Below are 13,642 nucleotides of genomic sequence, written 5' to 3' on the forward strand. Positions count from 1 at the left end.
TTTTAAGCTAGTGTAGAGATGTTGCTTATTTATATTAATGAAGGTCATGGTAATATTTTTGCTAAAAGAGTAAATGGATCATCGTTTAATTGTGTTTGGATAATGGCCAAGAGACAACCACGTACTTGTATAATAGCTAGTATTTAACACTTTGCCACTTCAAAGATGATGCTGATAGAATTGTATGGGTTTTATTCCAGATAAACTACTAGGGGGGAGCATCCATCTAATTTTTTTGTAGCAGAAAAACTTTCAATACCATACATTGTAGAAATGTTGTAAAGCTGTATAGTTTATTTAAATAGGAAAACTCTTGGTGAAAGAAAACTTGAATGACAAGATCAAAAAAATATATTCATCCATGTTTAAATTCGTAACTGTATATGTGGATGGAGAAAAATAGTTAATATATCCCATCTTTGAGTTGGTTTGTGGAGGTTTATAAGTAAGTGTGAAAATAAGAAAAGGTGTCAAAGTATCAATGGGCTAGATAGCCTGGTCGCTCTGGCAGTGACCTTGGTTTTTTGTGCACGATTGGGATAATTTTTTATGGAAGTCCTAAAACTCCAAGTTTACTTCATCTGACTCTGTGTAGACTTTTTCCTACTTCCACTCAATTTTGCTTGATTTTGCCCATACCCAGCAAATACTTGTATTTATATTTGTTTGGCCAAACTCATTATGGCTCAGTTTGTGGTTGGAGCCTATCCCTGTAGCCATCTTTCCCCTTGGGCAGTGATGATGCAGAGCTAACATTTATTGAATAGCAAATGTATCAGGTACTATAGTTTGCACTCTGATGCTACTATCTAGTTTAATTCTTACAACTAACATGGAAATACTTTAAAAATTTGCTTGAGGAAATTATGGCAGAGAGAAAGGTGAAGTGAACTGGCCAAGGTTATACAGTATATTGGTTTCATAGGATTCAAACTCAAGCAGTCCAACTCCAGAGCTCATGCCCTTAACTTCGAGCTGCCTCCCTCTGCATTAGGATCTGCCAACCAGTGATTACACCATGTACTAACTTAAGGAATATGACCACATATGCTTAGGAAGAAGTAGTATGAAGGTGAATCAATTTCTAATTGATGGAATGACTTTCTCTGTTTATTGTTGAGTTAATTCACTGGCGAGTCTTTCTTCTCTGCCAGTTTCTCCATATCACCTACCCTCAGCATACTCTATATTATTCTCTTCTTACCCACTCTCATTATCCTAAGTAACTCACCCCAAATTTTAAACTTTTTATTGGAAATAATATCAAACTTTCAGAAAAGCTACAAGAATGAAAGTAGAACAAAGAACATCCATGTATCCTTAACTTAGTTTAAGCTGTTGTTAACATTTGGCCTCATTTGCTTTATCATTTGTTCTATTTGTTTATATTTAACACAATATTTTCTTTCCTGCATCATTTGAAAGTTGTATCCATCACATCCCTTTACCCTTCACGTAATTATTTCTCAAGAATAAGGATATATTCTCCTACATAACCACAGTACTGTTTTCAATGTTAATAGATGTATTAATATAGTACTTTGATGTTCATATTCCAGTCTTGCCAGTTGGCCCAGTAATATTAATATTTTTGACAGCATCCTTTCCCCCTTCCTGGCTAGGATCAGGTATTATATTTTGTTGTTAATATTTCTTCGATGTCTTTGATTTGGAACACAGCCAAAGTTTTTTTTCTTTTGTGAAATTTGCACTTTTCAAGATGCTATTTCTCTTCCCTTTATTTTTTATCTAAATTTTTTCTCATTTTGGGTTGTTTGATGTCTCCTCAAGATTAGGATTAGGTTATACATTCCCAGCTGGACCACTATATCAGTGATTTTCGTGGTCTTCTCAGGGCTGTGTGCATGATGGCATTCTGCCCTGCATTGGTGTTGGTAATTTTGATCATCTGGTCTAGGTTGTGTTTGATTTTTTCCATTCATAATCATAAACAGAATTACTGGTGGTTTTATTTTATTTTATTTTTTTCTTGCTATTAAGCAATCTGTGGAGAGACACATTAAGACCATGTAGTATTCTATTCCTTATCCAAATTTCCTCTCACCATTCAGGTCGTCAGGTTTAGTAGCCATTGATAATTCTTTCCTGAACCAGTCTTTACTTTGATGGTTTCAAAGGTGTGATTTTCCAACTCCAGCGCTCCCTCCACAGTTAGAAGTCAATGTTCATTATTCTGCTGTAAGCAAAAGCCCTTTCCTCTCTTCCATGTATTTGTTTTTCTATTTGTTATGAATATGAACTAGTGGGTTCTTCTTTTTAACCCCGATGGTCTGTAATTCATTATATTTCTTAATTTTCATTTATTTTTTTAATAAAATTACTTTTTTTAATAAAATACTTTTTTAAAAAAATTACTTTTTTAAAAAATTACTTATTTTTTTAAAATCAATTACTTTTATTCCTCAAATTGTGATTTGCCCAGTCAGAGCTCTTTCACATTGAATCTGTCTTTGTGACATGTTCATATCCTTTTTTCTTTGGAGTACTTCCTTCCTTTCTCTTCTATTTGTTGAAGCTCTGGTATCAGTCATTTCTCCAAGGAATTTTTGTTTCTTTTAGCAGGGAGATGAAATCTGGATTATAGATCCTTTCAGTGGACAAACTAGAAAATATATGTGCATATATACACAATATGCATGTAAGTGCATGTGCAAATATACAGGTATATATTATATACTGTGTGTATGCACATACACAGGCATATACATATTTTAGACACTGTATTTGCACATATTCTACAAATTGCAGTCAGTCCTTACAGATTTCTTTTTGACTACCCTATTCTGTTGTTTATATGCACCTTCTACCACAGTGAGAACCCTGGTTCCTATCTACATCAACACATTGACTTTTTCTCATTTCTATATCTGAAATGGTTTCACAGTTGTTTTGCTTATGCCACTTAAAAAAATCCTGTGAATAAGAGTTCAGGATGTGTTTTCGGTTACTTACTGTAAGGGGCAGTAAAGTCAAGTACTGTGCCTGCTTTTTCCCTTTTCATTTAAAATTCATTTGGGTTCATTTGTTCCAGTTTGCCCTCTGTTTTAAGTTTTTATCTCCCATCCCCTACTCCTTGTTGATTTACTTTTATTTTCAAATATGTATAAGATGAACTTGCTTCCAGAAGTCAGAACTACACAAGAAGTGGTACTCAGAGAGGTGTCACTTTACTTTTATAACACTTCCAGCCTGTTCTCCCACCTATCCTAGGTGACTAACTTCATTGTTTTCTAGTTGATTCTTCCTGTGTTTTTATTTTGTAATGATAAGCAGATATATATACATTTTCTTATTTTCGGTGCCTTGTTACACAAAAGGTATCATACTGTGTATGTTGGTTTTAACTTTGCTTTTTTCACTTAGTGGTATTTCCTGGAAATCACTTCCTGTCAGTTCATGGAGCTTATCTTTATTCTTTTTTAGTTTTGCTCCATGAGTGTATGTACTGTAATTTATTCAAACAATCTCCTATAGTTGGACATTGGTAGTTTTCAGTATTTTACAGTTACAAATAATGCTTGTAATGACTAACCTTTGTAATGTTGGAGATGTAGCTCCAGAGCAAGCTTGTCCAACCCGCAGCCCATGGACAACAGGCGGCCCAGATGGCTTTGAATGTGGCCTGACACAAACTTGTAAAGTTTCTTAAAACAGTATGAGAATTTTTGCAATTTTTTTAAAGCTCATCAGCCATCATTAGTCTTAGTGTATTTTATGTACAGCCCAAGACAATTCTTCTTCCAATGTGGCCCAGGAAAGCCAAAAGATTGGACCTGCCTGTCCTAGGGTAAATTCTTACAAATAGGATTTCTGGGTTGAAGAGTGTATGCATATGCAGTTTCATTAGATGTTGCCAAATTTGTCTCCATTATACTATTTTGGATTCCTACCAACAGTTGTAGGAGAGTCCCTGTTTTTCTACAATCTCACCAGCAGAGTGTATTTTCAAGCTTTTGAAGTTTTGCCTGTTCTGTTGGGTGAAAAATGGTATCTCAGTGTAGTGTTAATTTATATTTCTATGGTTATGCATGAAGTGTCACAACTTTTTATATTTTAAGGGCCATTATGACTTTTTTTGATTTGTCTTTTTTTGTCTTTTGCCCATTTTTTGATAGCAGTTTTGGTCTCTTTCCCCCTCATTTTTCAAGGTCCTTTGTAAGCTTGGGATACAACCCCCTCACCCTCCCCCTCTGTTTCTGTGACATATGTTGCAGTATTTTCCCTTAGCTTGTCATTTATCTTTTGACTTTGCTACTCATTGATTTTTGCCATGCAAAAGCTTTCCCCACACTCAAGTTATACAGGAATTCATTTGTGTTTTCTTCTAGTACTTTTGTAGTTTTACATTTTTTCGTTTTAGATCTCTGGTTCATTTGGAGATTATTCTTTTGTATGATGTGAAGAATGGATTTAATTTATCTTTTTCCAAATGCTAAAGCTTTTATTCTTAATCTTATTCTTGGACTTTAAAAACTTTTTCTGTCAATTGAGAATAATTCTTTTAGATATATACATGTACAAAATGATTAATATATATACATACATAGACTAGACCACAGAGTTAAAAAATATGGTTGCCAGTATGGGTAATATTTTTTTGTTGAGTAGATGAGGCTAGATTTTGAAATTATCTTCAGAGCTGTCAATATGTGGACCATTCGTAGTATGTCGAGGGTCAAGGAGACCTGCCCCTGTTTGCTTTAGGGCAGCTCCTCACAGTGGGTAGTATATTGGGAACGTCTGACTGTTCATATAGGACAATTAATAGGAAATGAGAGGAGAATCTTTGCAAATGTACTGCTAAAATATATTTTCATAATTTGTGTTTGCAGTTTAAGTATAGCTTTAGGACATCAGTCAATTTTTGGCACTTTTGTTTTGAAACATAATAACCAATAATTGTGAATAGACACAGGTCTTAAGCACAGTTTGTCCTCTCTTGGGCCTTTTGCCTCATCAATGGGTAGTACCTTCTGAAGGACTGGAGAAATATGTAGCTCTGTGCCCTCCTCCATGGTCATAGTTTTCACAAAACACAAATTGTTGATATTTTTCTTTTGGTTGCCTTTTAAATAGCTTTTAAAAAAAATTCACATGTCTAATCCCCTTTTTATTTTAAAGGTACCAAATTGAAATGTATGTAGTTTCCCAAATGTATTGCCCACTTACTACTCATGGTTTGTGATTTTTCTCAGGGATATAGAGTAGGGCAGAAAGCTTCTGGGAGACTGAAAGGAGAAAAATAATCTTTTCATGCCTAAATACTTTTCCTTGTTTCTTTTAGACTGTTTGCTACTGTTGTTTCGAATGACATTATGGGCGGCAGAAACACACTTTTCTTTCTATTTTAACAAATACATTCGTTTTCATTTCAGTAAATTTTTTTTTTTAAATTTTGTGTGTGTCTCTACTTTCCCAAAGGGGAAGAGATATAGCATTGTGTCAGCTCTTAGTTGTTAGGAAGTGCTACTGTTCTCAGGAGAGTTTGGCTAAAGGAATGATCAGCATGAATTTATTGAATAACTATGAATGGCACAGTCCTGTCTGTGATACAGTACAAGACTTGTGAATGGCATATATAACACTCTTATTAACAGAGTGTGTAGCTTCTTTACTTAATATAATTTGTTTAGTAGCATATTTTGCTTTTGTTTATCTAATTGGTGAGTGAATATGTTTTTACTTTAATTGGTGCTAATCCCAAAGGACGTAATATGATATAAAGAAAAGAATAAATAGAGCAAAGTTTAAATCTTTTTACCAATTAGTATGTGACTCTGGGCAAGATTCTTAACTTGTCTGGGTTTCACTTCTATCATTTGTAAAATGGTAATACTAATATATTGTGAGGATTGAGTCTATATGTATATATAATATTTCTAGGAAGTCACCTGACACATGGTAGACATTCAGTGAACTGTAATGGTTATCATTATTACTTTTTAATTATTATTTTGATAAGATTTTAGATGCCTTTTTGGTGAAAGATGTTAGATGTAGCTAATATTAAATGGTGATGATAAAGAGTTTGACCATAAACTTATTTTCTAGTACTCTTTTTGGCTAATTTCCAATATACTAATAATTTGCAACTGTTGGCAGGTTATAGCAGCAGGCAAGGGAATTGAAATATAAAATTATAAATGTCTAATTCTTTGTTTATAATTAAAAGAATATGTGCAAGTGTATGCCAGTTGCTTTAGGTAGCACAGAGCTCTGCAGCAATAGATCTGATTCCCTCTCATCCCCTCTGTCAAGTGAGTCAGCTCTTCCAGTGATGAGAATTCACCCAGGAGACTAATGTGTACTCCTTGGCCATGTCTACCTTCAGATGACCCGTAGGTCGAAGGGAAAGGAGTGTAGCTCCTTTTGAAGTTTTATCATTGCAAAATAGTGGACACAGAAACGAGGTGTTAGGGAACTAACACTCTCTTCCCTGGTTCTGGGAAGAGAAAATGGGGAGAAAAAGAGAGGGTTAGGAGAGTGAGATAATGGATCTCTGTAGGTTTGTATAATAATCTCTTTCCCATTTTTTTCCCATTACCCTTTGTAGTCCCCTTTTCCTGGAATCTCATGGTTTGTCTAATAGGAATCCCATTGCCTAGCCATATTCTTTTGCTCAGCCTGCTAGTTTAATTTATTTAAGTAGAATTCTTTTTTTAAAAAAAGATAAAATAGATGCAATAATATTGCCATTTTTCTTTCTTTTTTTCTCTCAGCAAAACCAAAACCCAGTCTCTCATTTCTCCACATTTGCAAAGCTTTCCAGTTCTCTAAAGATGAAAATCATGAATTAGTTTTTACATCGTGGAATAAATTCGATTCTTATTGTATTATTTTGCTTGTAAGATATTACCCTACCCTTAAAGTGCTCATTACGATTTAAGTAATGAGAAATTGAAACACCGAGTTGCTAGCATAGATCACATATGCAGTATTTTTACTTTTGGTAACATAAAAAGAAATGGGTGAGTCATGTTACTTGCCTCCTTGACACTTCACTTTTTTTAGCACCCCTTTTTCTGCCAAAAGACCCCCTCAAAAAGCTCAAACTGAGGTATAACTAAATGTAAGAAGTGCTTCAATTTAATCAAAAGAACAACTAGATGACTACCAATGATTACCCAGTGACCAGTTCAGATAAGCTAATTTATTATGATTTTATTTAAAAAAAATAAAAGCTTAAAAGGCATGAAGTTAAGTATCAGATGCAGTCTAACAGATTATTCATCTCCTTTCAGCAGTGTACTTGTAGATTGGGTCTTCTCAAAATTCACTGTAACCAAATGGATAAGGTTCTGTTTAAGGAAGCACAGGAAAGCTTTTCTGTTCCCCTTGACAACTAGTTCTTCTAGGTGAGTATCTGCCTTAATTGGCAGAATTGTAGTAATTCCTTGTAATTTGGGTGAAGTGACTTTGTGAATATTCCAAGTCATCACTTATGCTGCCTTTTCTAAATATGGAGTGTTCCATTTCCAGAGTAAGAATTACAAGGACTTTTTAACCTTCCCTCTCACATAAATGCTTTTTGTAGTTAGTATGAGAGGACGTAGGTTTTGGTTTCTGCTGTACTTTTAGTCTTTCATTTCTCTTCTTCATGGGTTCCAATAGGAACTAGTCAGTTATAATATTTTCCTGAACAAAGTATTTTTAACTCCATGCTACCAGACTGTTTTAAATGGCTATGGAAGGCACACCATTAATTTATGGATCTTGACCCTCCAGAGGCACTACCCATCTTACTTGCAGAGATTACATCTCAAAAGGATATAAGGGAAAGAGCCCTAGTTTTTTTTACCCTTGTCCAAGTCTGTGCATATTTTGTAGTCTAAGAATATATTTATGATTTCAGCTTGACTAGCAGGCCTTCCTAGAGTATAGCTAGATAAGACTTACCCAAGCACTAAAAGCATTTTAATTCGAATGATTAAAAAAAGTGAAGTTTAATTAAAAGTACAATTATTAAAAGTTTAGTTAATTTTGTACAATTTTTTTCTTAATTTAAAAATACTATTACCTTTTATTTTAAAGAGTTTCATTATTTAACCTTTATTAAGATTTCTCTTCATGCATGAGCTGGTCACATCTGTCACATTACTTTGACTAGTCAGATTGTGTTGGGACAGTTGTTCTTACTTTGGTCACAGCACTAATAAAAAGTTTATTAATTATTTTGTGCATGTTTGATAACTGTTACTGAGAAATTTATATTTACAGTTTAAAACGAGATAATGACTTGATTGGTTACAGGAGTAACTATATTAAAATAGATAATTCTTACAAAAATTAAAATATGTCCTAACCTTTTAATTTCTGTAAGAACTAATGTCTCACATATTAATTATGCCCTCTTTATTTGTCTGAAACTCTGACTTCAGTGGGAATCGAGCCTAGTTGTCAGAATTTATTCTATTTATTGCCAGCTCTTTGTGTAAACAGTCTTATATGCTCATTTTTAAGAAAGGAGCAAAATGCTTTTGTGTACAGCTCTCAAAATAAGATGAAAATGTCTCAATATACATTATTTTGACCAAAAAAAAAAAAAAAAGATAAAATAGTGCTATTTAAAATAATGATGCCAAGGTATACATTAATTTCGTAACCAGTTTAGTGAATATAGCTTAGGGGTTTGTTTTTTCAGTCCTGAGGCTTACTAAATATGTTATGACCAATGTCATTCTAGGATACTCTGCCTGCAGCTAGTTTCTAAGACTGGATGAAGTTAAATGGGAATGAACAGGAGTTTGGGACTTGCTGGTTAACAGGTCAAAATTGTGTGATTTTTCAGGTGGCCTCCTGATAGCATCTGCTCATTTTGGTGCATATGTATATGGGACAGACATAGACTACAACACAGTTCATGGCTTGGGTGAGTAGAGATTATAACAGTGTTATAGTCATTGCTGTAGTACCAAATGTACCTTTAAAAATACAGTTGACCCTGGAAGAACACAAGTTTGAATTGAACAGGTCCACTTATACTCAGATTTCTTTCCATCTCTGCCACTCCTGAAACAACAAGACCAATCCCTCCACTTCCTCTTCCTCCTCAGCCTACTCAGCATGAAGATGATGAGGATGAAGCCCTTTATGATGATCCACTTCCACTTCATGAATAATAAATCTATTTTTACTAAGTAAAGTAAGTATAACAGTTGGCTATTAGTAGTTAAGTTTTGGGGGAGTCAAAAGATATATGCATATTTTTGACTGTGTGAGGAGTTGGCACCCCTAACCCCCCATGTTGCTTGAGGGTCAACTGTAGTTTTAGATGGCATTATTTTAATCTTCAGATACAAAATTGTGATATAATTTTACTTGTTTTTATAAGACTTCATTGGGTATCTACTTTTATGAAGTAATCCAGTGTGTACAGAGTGATTTCCTGGGGGAACACGAAGACGAATGAGAAAAAGTCCTGCTCTCAGAGGGTTTTAAGGAAGTGCAGGAAAGTGATTACCCAGTGACCAGTCCAGAGCTATAATTTATTAGTTATTATTAATAAATATGCATGATAATGAAACATATTTGGTTAAAGTTATCACCACTCATTTAAAGATTATCACCAAAATTATTCACTAAGCATACATTGAGTGTATACTGGATTGATAACTAGTCTTCGAGGTACTATTTATGTTTCTAATTTCATAACTGACCAAAACCTCTTTAAAGTAACTTTAAAGAATCTGCCTTGAACTGAGGGTACTTGAAACAGTCATTTGCTTTACCTTTCAGGTAATTATGGAAAATATTTTAAACTCTAGAAGCTTCAATAATGATGTGTGATTGGATAGAATTGAATCAAACTGAAAAAATATTTCCTTATAGCTTAATGTTATTAAACATGTCATTTGATTGGCGATTTTGAGATGGTTTGTGTTTATGTTGGTATTTCTTTGTAGTAACTGGGATCAGCCCTTGTAATACTCTTTTCCTTTTCCTCACCCACTGTAAGTTACTGTATTGGTGAGCATTTATTATGCTTTATTTTCTTTTGAGGAAGTAATTTGATAGCTTGTGCTGATGACCTGTCTTTTTTCCTACCTTGACTGTAAAGAATTTAGTAATACTTATTAGGAAAATGAGTTCTAATTTATTAGGTATAAATGGGCTAGCAAGAAAAAGATATTCTTTATCTGAAATTAGTTTTAAAAAGTGCTAAGAATTATTCCAATTTGCTTTTAGTAGAAGCAGTATATTTCTTTTAAGGAAATTGTTTTATATAATTTACTTGAATTTTTATTTATTAAAGTTATGTTTGGAAACTTACGTTGTAACCTTCAGTCTGCTGGGATAGAATTCTGATTGAGGTAGAGTTTCCTTAGAGCATATCCAAGGTACTGTTAGGTATGCTTCTGTTTCCTATTGTTCTAAACTCTTACTTTATCCTAAAATATTCTGAAATTTGTCCTGTTTTAAAAGTACAAAACTTTTTTTAGCAAATCTGTAGAGGCTTTCTAGCTACCACTTTGTTTTCCTCTTCTGTTTGCCAGAATGCTTCTTGAAAAACTACTGTAACTTGTTGTCTCCTGTTCTTCATCTTTCACTCTTTTCTGGCCATTATTTTCCAGCTTTTGTGCCTATCATTCTGCTGAAAACGCTTACAAAGGCCACAGATTTATAGCATTTGACAGTGTTGACCTTCATACAGCCGCTCTTGGTTTCCTTGAGATGGGTCTCGGCAGGTGGTACTTTCACTTTTTTGTTTCTTCTCAGTCTACTTGAGGCCCTGCAATTTTCTTTGATTTCTGTTTATTGATTTTTTTTTTCCAGGCATCTACCTATTTTTGACCACTTCTCTTGTCACAATGCATGTTTTTCAGAATTATGTTGTTCTTCTTTTGATTTTATAAGAATAATTATAGAGCAAACATGTAACTACCTCCTAAGTGAACAAAAAGAATGTTATTCAGCCTTATGGAGTCAGTTTAAGATTATATACTGATAACTCCCAAGTCTCTATATTCTGGCCTTCAACTGCCTGCTGCATGTCTCCAACTGCGTATCTTTTTCTGAATGTTCTGCAGGTACCACAAGGTACACCAAGATTGGTATATCTCAAATGAATCTCATCTTTTTTTCTAAAGCTTGTTTTTCTTCCTGGTTTCTCCGATATTAATCACTGGTGTCATCATCCTAAACTATCATGTCTCCTATACAAGGAACTTACGAGCTTCTTCAGCCTTCCATCCACTCCTACTTTAACTTTCACTAGCAACGTCTCCATTTTGCCTGCCTTCTCCATGGTCACGACTGCGGCATTTCCCAAGTTCACTCTCTTCTTTTCTGTTTCACTTATCTGATTCATACTATCTCTACACAGGACTGTTTACTGCTGGAAGAAAGGAACCATATTCTCTTCAACTCACTCTTAACTACAAAAATCTTCATACTTGAAAATATCGAATGAATGTTTTAGGGCAGTTTTACTTGAAAGTTGACAGAGAAAGATAAGTTAGACATGAGTACATTTTACTGTTGAAATTAAAGTAACTACTTGTGTACATAAGATCAAGATTTTAAATGAAAGCAAATTTTGAATAAATGTAGGTTTCAATGAGTTAAAACATTACTTTTTCTACATGACAGGAAATAAGAATACTCTGTTTAATACTTTCTCTCTTCTTTTTTCTTTCCTTTCAGGAAAGGCTACTAGGAAAAACCAGAAATGGAGAGGACCAGATGAAAACATTAGGGCCAATCTTCGTCAATATGGTTTAGAGAAGTATTACCTTGATGTCCTGGTTTCAGATGCATCTAAACCTTCCTGGAGGAAGGGCACATATTTTGATGCAATCATTACTGATCGTAAGTTTATTTTTATACAAAAGTAGGAGTAGTATTAGTAAAATTTACCAACACATGCACAAAATGCCAACTTGTCAGTGTTTCTCCCATCCACCCCCAGCTTCCTCATCTTGCAAGGAGAAACTTAGGAAGGTAGAGTGGATTACATACTTAACTACATTGTTAAAGATTTACTGTTTTGTTTTTCTAAACAAATATATTGACTTGCCATCCACTTTTATATCCTTTTATATTAACTTGTCACCCATTTTTCCCTTCAGTTTATTTTTTTGAGGCATATATTTAGTATTTGTTTTTGTATTGACTATAATTGGTTATTATTATACCAACTGGAGCTCAAATGTCATTTGCAATTATGGTGTCAAATTTTGAAGAACAGAGTTTCGGATATCACACATTTCTCTATGTGTAAGCATTTGTGTTTTTGTACTGCCTGTTTTCACTGGCATCTCCTTTCTAGCATTACAAGAAATTTGGGGTTCTGTGGAACCATTGGGCCTGTGAACCCACTGAGCTTCAGGAATGTGCATGAAAATTTATTTTCCCATGCCTCATGAGGTCGTGAGTTTTTTAGGCAGGCTATCTAAGAATAGGTCTGCCTTTTCTATATAGTATTTGACAGTAAATCTGTAAATAGTGGCAAAATTGAGCCCTTCTGTCTCAGCTCTCTTTAGTTCTTTGCTAACTTAGATTTTTTTCAAATGTAACAAAAGAAAAGTTATCAAGGCATTATGGTTTCAGTGTGAATATACTTTATGAAAATTTGGTGATTTTTAAAAGGTAACAGTTTGCTTTATTATTTGCTCTCCCACTCTGTGTTTACTTATATAAAATACATTTTTTTTTTCTGATCAATTTGAGAGTAAGTGGTATACATTGTGGCCTATTACTCCTATACTTCAATGTGTATTTACTAAGAATAAAGATAGCCTCTTGGTAAAAATGCAGTTACCAATTTCAGTAAATTGATAAAATACTTTCATCTACAGTTTGCCATTCAGTTTTGTCAATTGACTCAGTAATAGCTTTTATGGCATATATTTTCCCTCTAGGACAGGATCTACTCTAGGGTCAGGTATTGCATTTAGTAATGATACCTTTTAGGCCTCTAATTTGTAACACTTCCACAGCTTTTCTCAATGACTTTTATGATGTTGACATATTTTAAGAAGACAGTTGCTCCTCCCCCAAGTCTTTATGTTGTACATTTTCAGTTGGATTTGTGCATCGGTGATGCTGCGTTCTTCTCAGGGTGTCACGTTTGAAGGCAACATGGCTCTTTGTCCTTGATCAGTGATTTGGTGACTTTTGACTATCTGTGTTACCTTTGTTTTCTGTGTAGCTCCATATGGTATCAGAGAATCTACAAGAAGAACAGGTTCACAGAAGGAGATACCAAAGGGGATAGAAAAATGGTAAGTGAAATTTAAATATGATGTGTTACTACTTTGAGAAGAAGCATGTAGCTTCCCTGATAACTTAGCATTCTTAAAAATGTTCACTGATTTTGAAATTTTGTTTCTTTTGTGTAGTCCAGGAAGCCATGTTCCTGTTTCCTTGAGTTATCATCTGAGTGATATGTTTCTTGACCTGTTAAACTTCGCAGCTGAGACCCTCGTGTTGGGTGGAAGACTAGTCTATTGGTTACCGGTGTATACGCCAGAGTATGTAATCTTAATTTTATTTTTAATGTCATTTTTCTTACAATATTTGCATATCTACTATAATTTTTTCTTCATCTCTTCTTGCATTTGGTGCATCTTTGTATTTAATTTGTAATAGCCTTTGTTTGCCTTCAAATGTGTATAAAATA

At 34.1% G+C, this 13,642-nt stretch overlaps 1 protein-coding gene across 2 annotated transcripts in view; it reads left to right on the plus strand.

The window, feature by feature from the left end:
- Nucleotides 1-13,642, plus strand: part of TRMT11 (tRNA methyltransferase 11 homolog) — a 55,987-nt gene that overhangs the window by 14,611 nt on the left and 27,734 nt on the right. For both annotated transcript variants that reach the window (NM_001258056.1, XM_028846802.2), the window contains 4 exon segments: nucleotides 8,810-8,890; nucleotides 11,665-11,829; nucleotides 13,172-13,244; nucleotides 13,362-13,493. In NM_001258056.1, coding sequence (NP_001244985.1) covers nucleotides 8,810-8,890; nucleotides 11,665-11,829; nucleotides 13,172-13,244; nucleotides 13,362-13,493 — 451 coding nt within the window.

This window comes from Macaca mulatta, chromosome 4 (genome assembly GCF_049350105.2).
Source record: "Macaca mulatta isolate MMU2019108-1 chromosome 4, T2T-MMU8v2.0, whole genome shotgun sequence".
In the NCBI taxonomy this organism is placed as follows: Eukaryota; Metazoa; Chordata; class Mammalia; order Primates; family Cercopithecidae; genus Macaca; species Macaca mulatta.